The 12,000-nt window shown below is 35.8% G+C and overlaps 1 protein-coding gene across 2 annotated transcripts in view; it reads right to left on the minus strand.

Annotated features, from left to right (window-relative positions):
• LAMA2 (laminin subunit alpha 2) overlaps positions 1-12,000 on the minus strand; it is a 622,013-nt gene that overhangs the window by 169,611 nt on the left and 440,402 nt on the right. For both annotated transcript variants that reach the window (XM_078054754.1, XM_078054753.1), the window contains exons 31-32: positions 8,443-8,529; positions 4,022-4,215 (exon numbers count right to left, since the gene is read on the minus strand). In XM_078054754.1, coding sequence (XP_077910880.1) covers positions 4,022-4,215; positions 8,443-8,529 — 281 coding nt within the window. The remainder of the gene's footprint in view (positions 1-4,021; positions 4,216-8,442; positions 8,530-12,000) is intronic.

Genomic DNA, 12,000 nt, shown 5'->3' on the forward strand with positions numbered 1-12,000 from the left:
TTATGAAAAAGTATATGTCAACAAATCGGACAACCTAGAAGAAATGGATAAATTCCTAGAAACATTTAACTTTCCAAAACTAAATCAGGAAGAAATAGAAAATCTGAATAAACCAATTACTAGTAATGAAATTAAATCAGAAAAAAAAAAAAAAACTCCCAAAAACCAAATGTCCAGGACCATATGTCTTCACAGGTGAATTCTACCAAACATTTAAAGAAGAGTTAATGCCTATTCTCCTCAAACTATTCCAAAAAAAATAGAAGAGGAAGGAAAACTTCCAGATTTATTCTATGAGGCCAGCATTACCCTGATACCAAAGCAGACAAAGATACTACAAAGAAAAGAGAAAAACAGGCCAATATCTCTGATGAACATAGATGTAAAAATCCTCAACAAAATATTAGCAAACTAAAATAAACAATACATTAAAAAAATCATTCACCAGAATCAAGTGGGATTTATTCCAGGTATCTAAGAGTGGTTTAATATTCACAAATCAATCAGTATAATACATCACATTGCAAAGTAAAGGAAAAAAATATATAATCATTCCATTAGATGCAGGAAAAGCATTTGACAAAATACAATATCTATTCATAATAAAAATTCTCAACAAAGTTTATTTAGAGAGAATATGCCTCAACATAATAAAAATCATATGAAAAACCCACAGGTACTCATACCCAATGGTGAAAAACTGAGAGCTTTTTCCCTAATATCAGGAACAGACAAGGATGTCCACGCTCACCACTTTCATTCAACATAGTACTGGAGGTCCTAGCCATGGCAATCAGACAAGAAGAAAACAAAAGGCAATCATTGGTAAGAAGGAAGTAAAACTGTCACTCTTTGCAGATGGCATGATACTATATACATAGAAAACCCTAGGGGCGCCTGGGTGGCTCAGTCTGTTAAGTGTCTGCCTTCGGCTCAGGTCATGATCCCAGGGTCCTGGGATTGAGCCCCATATCGGGCTCCCTGCTCAGTGGGGAGCCTGCTTCTTCTTCTCCCTCTGCCTGCTGCTCTGCCTACACGTGGTCTCTCTATGTCAAATAAATAAATAAAATCTTAAAAAAAAAAGAAAAAGAAAACCCTAAAGACTCCACCAAAAAACTGTTAGAACTGATAAATGAACTCAGTAAAGTTGCAGGGTACAAAATTAATATATAGAAATCTGTTGCATTTCTATGCACTAATAATGAAGTGGAAGAAAGAGAAATTAAGAGAACCATCTCATTTACAGTTGCACCAAAAATAGTAAAATACTTGGGAATAAACTTAAGGAGGTGAAAGACCTGTACTCTAAAAACTATAAAACATCGATGAAAGAAATTTAAGATGACACAAAGAAACACCTCATGGATTGGAAGAATTAATACTGTTAAAATGTCTGTACTACCCAAAACAATCTACAGATTTGATGCAATCCCTATCAAAATACCAATAGCATTTTTCACAGAAATAGAACAAATGATACTAAAATTTTCACTGAACCACAAAAAACTCCAAATAGCCCAAGCAATCTTGAGAAGGAAGAACAAAGAGGTATCACAGTCTCAGTATTCAAGATATACCACAAAGCTGTAGTAATCAAAACAGTATTGTCTGGCACAAAAATAGACACATCGATCAATGGAACAGAATAAAGAGCGCTGAAGAAAACTTATATGGCTTATATGGTGAATTAATCAACAACAAAGGAGACAAGACTATACAGTGGGGAAAAGACAGTATCTTCAACAAATGGTGTTGGTAAAACTGGACAGCTACATGCAAAAGAGTAAAAGTGGATCATTTTCTTAGACCATACACAAAAATAAACTAAAAATGGATTAAAGACCTACATGTGAGACCTCAAACCATAAAAATCCTTGAGGAAAACATAGGCAGCATTTGTCTGACATTGACCTTAGCAACATTTTATTAGATATGTCTTCTCAGGCAAGGGAAACAAAAGCAAAAATAAACTGTTGGGATTACACCAAAATAAAAAGCTTTTGCACAGCAAAGGAAACCACCAACAAAACTAAAAGCCTACTAAATGAACAGGAGAAGACATTTGCAAGTGATATATCTGATAAGGAGCTAATACCCAAAATATACAAAAAACTTCTACAACTCAACACCAAAAAACCCAAATAATTTAATTAAAAATGGACAGAGGACCTGAATAGACGTTTCTCCAATGAAGACCTGCAGATGGCCAACAGACACATGAAAAGATGCTCAACCTCACTGATCATCAGGGAAATGCAAATCAAAACCATGATGCGAAATCTATCACCTTACACCTGTCAGAATGGCTAGAATCACGAAGACAAGAAATAACAAGTGTTGGCGAGGATGTGGAGATAAAGGAATTGTTCACTGTTGGTGGGAATGTAAATTGGTGTAACTGCTGTGGAAAACAGTATGGAGCTTCCTCAAAAAAATTAAAAGTAGAGACACCATACAATCCAGTAATTCCACTACTGGGTATTTAGCCAAAGAAAATGCAAATACTAATTCAAAAAGATATATGCACCTCTATGTTTATTGCATTATTTACAACTGCCAAGATACAGAAGTGAACCAAATGTCCACTGATAGATGAATGTGTGAAGAAGGTGTGGTATATATATACACAGTGGAATACTACTCAGCCATAAAGAAGAATGAAATCTTGCCACTTGCGACAACATGGATGGACCTAGAGGGTGTTGTGCTAAGTGAAATATGTCAGACAAAGACAAATACCGTATGATTTCACTTATAAGTGGAATCTAAAAAACAAAACAAACAAGTGAAAAACCAAAGTCTTAAATACAGAGAATAAACTAATAATTGCCAGAAAGGAGGTGGTGGGGGGATATGTAAAATGTGAAATAGGTTAAGAGGCTCAAATTTCTGGTTATAAAATAAATCAGTCATGAGAATGAAAAGTACAGCATTGGGAATATAGTCGTCTGTGACAGATGGTGACTACACTATGGTGACCACTGAGAAATGTATAGAATTGTTGAATCACTATGCTGTACACCTGAAACTAATATAACTTTGTATGTTAATTATACTTCAAATACATATATACATACATCCATGCTATCCAGCCTTAGCTTTTGAGGTAACTCTTATAAAACTGGAGCACAAACAAAAATTCGAATTAAAATGTTATTAAGATTTACACACACATAAGATGTGAAAACCAGAAATACTGGCATGCATAAAATAGGTTAAGTATTGAAATAAAAGCTACTCAAATATTTTATATTTCTATCTTTTTAAAAAAGAATTAAGACCACTAATGTAAATTCTCTCAAGGCAAAGAAGAACGTTAACAGTCCCTCTTAAGTTTATAAATAACCTAAGTTTAGATTAGAATTTATATAATCAAATTATATTTAACTACTGATATTCAGTGTACTTTCTATATGGCACTACCGAATCCAGCAGCAGTTCCAAAAAAAAAAAAAAAAGAAAAGAAAAAGCAAACTGCTTTCCATTTACTGCACCTGTGAGTAAAAATACTTGAGTTCACTGTCACTGCTTTCAGGATCTGCAGCTCAAGAGAAAGTTATGAAGCACTATGCCCGTGGATTTCCCTACAAGCTAGGAAAGAAAAGTCAGTTGTAATTCAAGGCCTAAAGTGCCTGTCCAGCCGATTACGAATTCAGGAGGATTCTGAAAAATTGAATGAGCCCAGGTCTTTAATCTGTCATGAAGCCTATGCCAACTCCGTGTAAAACTGCAAATTCGGAGATGGACAAAATAAAATATGCCTCCAGGAGCTGGTTGTAGGTCTTCTGCGCCCTGACTAAAGCATGCTGAGGATTTTCTCAGCTGTTCTCAGCTCAGCCGGATAGAGACAAAAACCGCATAAGGCAAACAGCATAAGGTAGATAGGTAGTGTCAGGAAGAATGCCGAGTAGCGTTAGCTATTGCAGGAAAAGAAAAACAGAAAAGTCAGTTGTTCTCATTGGAAAGGAGACAGAAGTGGAACCGAGGCCCCCAGAACGAATGGGGAAGTTAGTGTACGTACACACACACTCCATGCCCTCGCGTGCATGCCAGGGCTTGCAGCCGTCACACTTCTGCCCTGTGGCTCCGGGTCGGCACGTGCAGAGCCCTGTGATGGGGTCACAGGGGACAGGCAGCGATCCACGGGGGTCACACTTACATTCTTGGCAGGAACCTCCAGGGCTGCTGGGGCTGCCAGTATAGCCAGGGGCACACCTGGATTCAAATAGTGAAAAAGCAGAAGAGATGAATAGTAAGTCACGTCTCTTAATTGTTGCGTGTGTGTTGTACAACGCATTTTGTTGGATGGAACAAAACTGATACCAAGAGTCAATAGATCAGGAGCCAGTACACTTTTCCTGTAAAGAACCAGCCAGTACCTATCTTAGGCTTTTCCAGACTAAGATGCAGAATCAAAATCATTCAGTGAGAGAGAAATATATTTGCAAACATTTTTTTGGTTGATGGAACTCAAAACATCATCATTGTCATCATCATCAGCAAGTACAAATTATTTTGTAATAATAATCTATTAATGTAAAATCAATCTACTACTGAGAAGAAGGAAGTTCTTGTTAAGGTATCAAATTTACTTAACTAGGGCTCAAATAGTGCTTTCTATCATCGCACTGATTGTAAACATTTGCCCGTAACAACCATTCTTGGCTTACAGTGCCGTACAGAATCAGGGAATGGGCCAAATTTTGTGGGCCAGTTTGCCCACCACTGCTCTAGATCGTAAATATTGTTTTGAGGCCTTCTTTTTTAAAATTAGAAATAAATAAAATTATATATTGACACTTGGGCTGTCCTAGACTCATGCATTTTAAAGATCAAAATGACCAAATAATTCAACCCACTATGTTTACTAATGAGCAAAAAGAAGTAAGTTAAGTGGCAATAAACTACTATTTTCTATTTAATTTTACTGGTCTTTCTATCACATCTTCCTCAAGATGGATTTTCCATTATATATCCGAGGAGGTGGGTTAATGTTAGGCAAATAAAATATATAACATTAATTTGAGATATTAGAAAGAAAATCCAACTGGATGAACCCCAAATGAAATCAATTCATTGACTTCTACTCACTCACACATCCATTTACCTAAGTATATACCACTGTGGATTATGTTATTGGAAGTCTGGTAAAAACAAGATACTAGCAGGACCATATGCTCTGGGTTACCCAGGATGGTCCCAAATTACCTGTTGTCCTGGTTTAATTATTAAAACCCTTCCTATGTCTCCTTAGAGTATTGCAGTTTGGACAATAAATTATATATATGGTCAGCTAACTATAATCAACACCCACAGTTTTTGTTCCAGAGACAAGTCTGGGAGGAAGTTGAGAGACAGTAGGAGGTTGAAGCTAAAAATTACAAACATTAGACAGATAATCCTGAACTATCTTTAGTGGTCTAGGATTGTGGAAATGTGCACAGCTGATTGTGAAAGTTAATTTATCTTGTGCTGGTTAGAAAAGGCAAAGCAAAAGAAAAAAAAAGTTATCCGTAACTAGGCTTTTATACATTTGTGGTTTTTAATTATTTTATTTTCAATGTAATATTATAAATGCTCAATGCAAGTACCATTTAAATAAGTCCACTTAAATTTTTTCTTAACATTTGCAGGTGAAAGAATTCTATTCTAAGCAGGTTGAGATTGATTAAATGCTCAAAGAATTAATTACAAAAGTAACAAAGATAAAACATGGGGAGGGGTTTCCTACATTAGAGGGACACTCAAAACATGCAAGCAATTTTAGACCTCAGCTGATGAGCTTAGGCAGGTCATAAGTTGATTTAAATGATTTAAGAAGCTCTCAGAAGTGGAACAAATTTATTTGGAAAGTTACAATAAAAATTTAACCAAGACCTTTGGTTTAATTTAGCTGAATAAAAGCAATTTTTCAGGGAAATATAACTTGATCATTTATATGTTAGAGATGATGAATGTAAAGCTGTAACAACATTTGAGAACTGTGAAAACAATTCAAGACATTCACATTTGATAGTATATGCCCCTGTTCATCTATATGCTATATGATCTGTCAACTCCTATTGGTTAAACATTAATGGATATGAAAAAAAATAAATTTTCTATAATCACTTTGCCTTAAGACAGTAATTGTCATTTCAGTGCACCCTTCCAGTCTTTTCTATATACATGCTTTCATAGATAGTGGGAACTCCAATTTATAAATGTAGTATACTACCAAACATTTTTCTCATAAATTACTTCAGATAATACTGGTGTCCGGGGATGCTTTTAGTCATCATCCTACTGGTATTTACAAGGGCATGAAATGAATTTTAGCCTAACCATGAATACCAAAGCACATTAAAAAAAAAAAAAAAATATATATATATATATATTCAAATGTTGTATATATCTCCAAAACAAATGGAAATATTTTTGGATTTTTGTATTGCTTTGAATTATTTAATTGCTATTAATTTCTGTTGGCACAGAAATTGTGAATGCACTGTTATATATATGAAAGTACTGGATATTCTGTTTAGAGTTACCACATACAGAATTATTTGGAAATATAATTTGCAAACCTGTAGAGACTTCATTGGAATTTATAAAATTTAAGTTTAATTATTTAGTTATCTACTTACTTCTATTATTAACACAACCATTGCTGGTTATATCAAAAGAAGACTTTTAAATGGGTAATGATACAATTAATTAATATTGGTTTATATTTGAAAAGAGTGTGATAATTTGATATTCAAGTTTGATAATTTAAGGAAGTGGTCCTAGAAGAACCCAGCAAAGGGGTGGGTAAAGCAGGGCACGGAAAAGAAAAAATCCAAGCAATGGTACGATTCCAGGTCTTAGCCCAATTCCATGGAAAACTCTGGAGCAAGCATAAGCATAAGCATCTGGACTTTTGTACTCCCACAGTAGTCAGTCATTGGCTATGGACCACTGGAGGAAGGTGGGGTAAATTCTCAGGCCTTCTTGACCCTCCTATGGGAGAGAAGGCTTCCACGTAGGCACTTAGGGAGGGCACCAACAGTTTCCTCTACACATTCAATCTTGACAATGTTAGTGTAAAGTAAGTAGAGCATTAGTTATTCTGATAGTATAGGTATAAAAAAAAAAAAAAATGGGACCTAGCTAAATTGGTGGAGCTAGACTATATCCATAGATAAAAACTTTATATTGTTATCAATTAATGCTAAAATTATCATGTGTGTATAATGTAAATAGTTACTTTAGAGGTAATACCTAAAACACTAAAAATGGTGGTGATAAGCTTCAATATCCAAGATACTGATCTTATGGAAAATATGGATCCAGAAGATATTAATTACCTTACTAGACAGTCAGTCTGAAGCTTTGTTTCTTAATTTACCATGTGTATTACAGTTAGTATGCAATTTAATAGCTACATAAATCCATTATCAGATTTTGTAAAAAAAAAAAAAAAAAAAAAAATGGTGAACCAGAGGGTAGGTGGTGGATGGATGGGTTAAATAGATGATGGGGATTAAGAGTGCACTTGTGGGGACGCCTGGGTGGCTCAGTCAAAGTGTCTGCCTTTGACTTAGGTCATGATCTCTGAGTCCCGGGATAGAGCCCCACATGGGGCTCCCCGCCCAGTGGGGAGTCTGCTTCTCCCTCTCCCTTTGCCTCTCTCCCCACTCATGCTTGCTCTCTCTCACTCACTCTCTCTCTCAAATAAATAAATAAAATCTTAAGAAAGAGAGAGTACACTTGTGATGAGCACTGGGTGTTTATATGGAAGTGTTGAATCACTAAACTGTACACTGAAACTAATATTACACTGTATGTTAACTGACTGGAATTTAAATAAAATCTTAAAAAAACAACTTTTAAAAAATATGGTGGGAAGAAGCATTTAAATAATAATGTTTGCTTATTGGAAAGGCGAATCAAATCTATTATTTGTGTTGTTCTAATTAAGAATGCTTGATACATTTAAATTCTGAATTCTGTCTACATTTGGTGGCATGGTGCCATAACATGGCAGAACATGGTGTCAAAACAGTGACATGCACACAGTTAGTGCTAGCCAATACTTTCCAGCGGGTTAAGATGAGAATTATGTGTAGCCAGCCTTTTAGCATTGTTAACTATTGATCATATACAGACATATAGATACGTATCCAGTAGATATATATGTGTACACTAAATATAGATATATAATATGTGCCACATATATAGATATGTGTACACGAAAACATAAATTAGATCATTGTGAAATAATTTGGAATCTTTGAGAAAGTCTAAATATAAGACGGAAATAAACAACTGTCTTTTGAGAAAGTCTACAGATATAAAAATAAAAAATAGCGTGGAAAGCATACGAACTCCCAGACAAAATGAAAATAAATTATGAGAATAATGAATACGGTTCTATTGTGATCCTTTATTGTAGGATCTCTAGGTTTCATGACTGCATACCGTTCACAGTACTGGCCTTCATATCCCCTGGGGCAGGTGGTGCAGCGGTAATCTTCCAGGCCTTCCATGACACAAGAAGGGCTAAAACTGAATTGGAAAGAAAAAAAAAAAAGATTGTAAAAAATCTTTTAACCTATTTATCTTATATATTTAAGTAATTCTGTCCATTATCCAGATGATTGGAACTTATTTTGGGGGTAGTTATAAATGGCATATCTATAATTATTTATAAGTTTCTAGTAAAGGGTAGGATGTCACAACAAAATACTACTGATAATAGTTGACAAATAAATATGGTCGGTTTTTAATGAATTCGCGATGCTTCACACTAACTATATAAACATTTTGAAATTTTAATAATTATATGACAACCATAAAAATATTAGACATCCAGCAAGTGTCCTGTTTTTCATGAATTGAAAGAAAAATAGGACTAGAATTCATGCACATTTGTCTGACAGCAGAATAATTATTACTGAATATTTTTCAAGTTAAAAAAAATGGTCCTAAAAGCTATATAATTTTTTTTCCAAAAACTCAGCCCAAATTGCCACTAGCACTTCAACACATGAAGTGTGAATAAATATTTCACTTAAAATAAGAGTGCCTTTTCTAATTTACATACGGATTTCAAACTAAATTTATTTTAAACACAAAGTAATGTGATTTAGTGTGAGGAAAGAAGGGAAAGCTCTCTACATGAAAATGAATAAGATTTTCTGACAATTTTATGATCTTTTCTATTAAGTAGGTCTTATATAACTTGCCCTGTTCTCACGACTGCACTGGTAGACCACAGCCAGTCAGGCTTTGCCAGGATTTCTGATCATCTTACCCTACAAAAGAAACACTTAACACTTGAAAACTAACCTGTACTAACATGTAATTTTAGGCTGTTACAAACTTCTTTCAAATGTAAGTAGAGGATTCCCACTAGATAAAACTGCATGATGCATTGGAAACTTGGAAGGAAAAAATAATATTATTTGTTGCAAAATGGTAATGCTGCAAACACCATTTGTTGTTGTTGTTGTTGGTCTGCTAAAGAAGTTGATGCTGAAAAAGATACATTGTGTATAGACCAGGGCCACAACTCCTATCGGTCAGGTACCATTACGACCCTATTTTAACTGTCTTCTAGTGCATTGAATCAATAAATAGTATATGAATGAGTAATAAACTCTAACCTTTGCGAAGTACGTGAACAAATTGATCTACTACTCACAAACTCATTATCCAACAAATTTATTTTTTGCCTTCGTAAAATAGATCCACAAATACATAATTGACACATTCTGGCAAGCTTTTAGCTCTCTCAGTTAAAGCTTGAAGCTGAGTGCATCTGTACACACACATATAAGCTCATACACACACAAACTCATATATCACATTTTGAACTCACATATATATGAGCTACATATATATATATACACAAAATACAAGATATATATATACATATATATATATATATATATATATATATATATATATATACACGCACTTGGAAACAAGTTTTTAGACATTTCAAGTGAAACTCTAGAGAGCCAACCTAATTAAATTATAATCCTTTACAGTAATATATCTGTCTCAATTACTATGCAAGAATGTTATAATTCTCCTTGAATAGTTGATATAACTTTTTTGAATTATGATATTATGGTGTATTGAACCCTTTCCTTAAATCACATATGAGAACTTACGAAGGAGGGCATAGGGATCACAACTTACTTGAAGTTGGAGTTGATTCTTTCTGTTCACAACTCCCTCATCTACTCTCCATTCTCATATTATCTGCAGGGCCACTCAGAAATCCTTGTGCTTTTCTCTTGGTGGCCATCTTATGTCTGCTAATTCAAAATTTGCCTCAAGAGAGTTTCTAAGATTTAGAGTCTGCTAGTCTGTGTTGTTCCTGTGAATACTACAGAGATGAAATGGCTTCCTGGATCCTACCCCCTTCTCCTTTTTATCCCAGTTCACTGGTTGTTCTTTTTCAGTCTCCTTTGCCGAATATATGTCATGTCCTTGACCTCTTTATGTGCCCTTAATTTCAGTCTTCAGATTTCTCCTACCCTGTCCTGCACTCTCTCCCCTAAATGATCTCATTCAGTCTTAAAACCTTTGCATTTACCCTACCAGATCTAAAACTGAGTTTCCCACTCCAAAACAATCCCACTGACCTTTCTATAATTTTCCACATCTCATCCATGGTCACTCCGTGCTTCCATTTATTCGGCCATAAGCCACAGAGTCAACTTTGTCTCCTTTCTCTCACATTCCACATACACTCTACCTGAAACTGCTGATCTTGTTGCCATCGCTAACATCATTGCATTTCCCTGTTCCAAGCCACGTTTTGCCATTGGAAGACTGTTAGCAGCTGGGACATTTCATTAGCCACTGGAGCTTCCCTGAGTCATATCTTGGTCACGCTTCCCCTGACACCATTTACTCTGCCCCAGCTGCCCTGGATCCATGCTGTCTACCAAGCATGGGCCAGTCTCCGGGCCAGTGTCCTCGCTTTTTCCTTTGGTAGACTACTCTTCCTCCAGGCAGTCACGTGGCTCTCCCCATTACTTCATTTGTCTCTGCACAAGCCTTTGTTTAGGGAGATCTTCATGGAAGCCCCTGGCTAAAAGGGCACCCCAGCCCCTCTTAATTCACTGAGGCTGCTCTGTTTTCCCTGGTAGCACCTGCACTGTCTGATATCACATTACACATCTACTTGTGTTTTGCTCAGCTTTATCGAAGTATAACTGGCAAATAAAATCGTAATATAATTAAAGTGTGCATGGGATTTGATATACATATATGTACAAATTAATTAACACATCTATCACCCCCACATATTTCCTTTTTTTGTGTGTGGGGGTTGAGAACACAGGTTCTATTTGCTTAGCAAGTTTCAATTATACAATAAAGTATTATCAACTACAGTTACCATGTTATATATTAGATCCTTAGACCCCATTCACCTTATAACTGAAAGTTTGTATCCTTTTACCAGCCTCTCCCAATTTCCCCCCCTCCCCAACCCCTGACAACCACCATTCCACACTCGGTTTCTATGAGTTTAATTTTTTTTAATTCCACACGTGAGTGAAACCACACAGTTTCTGTCTTTCTCTGTCTGACAAAGATGGCTGGCGTGTTTGGGAAAGAACAAGGGACTCCAACGTGGCCTCATTGTAGAAGGAAGGAGAGGGCCTTGGTGGGAAAAGGTGGTCAGATTGCAGAGGGGAGAGGGTTTCTTCTACTCTGCTGAAAGATATCTGACCTTTCCTGGAGTAGGCGGTGGATAACCCCTGAGCTACACTGTCACGATGGTTGACAGTTTGTCCTATTTGTCTTGGTAGGAAATATTGAAAAACTCATGCATGGAAGTGAGTTAGTGATCACTCGCCTTACTCCTTACTTTTCATTGGCTGCACAGATTGAAGCCACTGAAGAGAGGTACCTCCACCTCCTTCAACTGTATTTCATCCTTGTATTTCTTTGCTTTGTATTTTAACTCTTCTTACCACACACAGGTCTTTGCTTTGTTAATTAATGTGCCAAGCT

This window comes from Halichoerus grypus, chromosome 9, assembly GCF_964656455.1.
Source record: "Halichoerus grypus chromosome 9, mHalGry1.hap1.1, whole genome shotgun sequence".
Taxonomy (NCBI): domain Eukaryota; kingdom Metazoa; phylum Chordata; class Mammalia; order Carnivora; family Phocidae; genus Halichoerus; species Halichoerus grypus.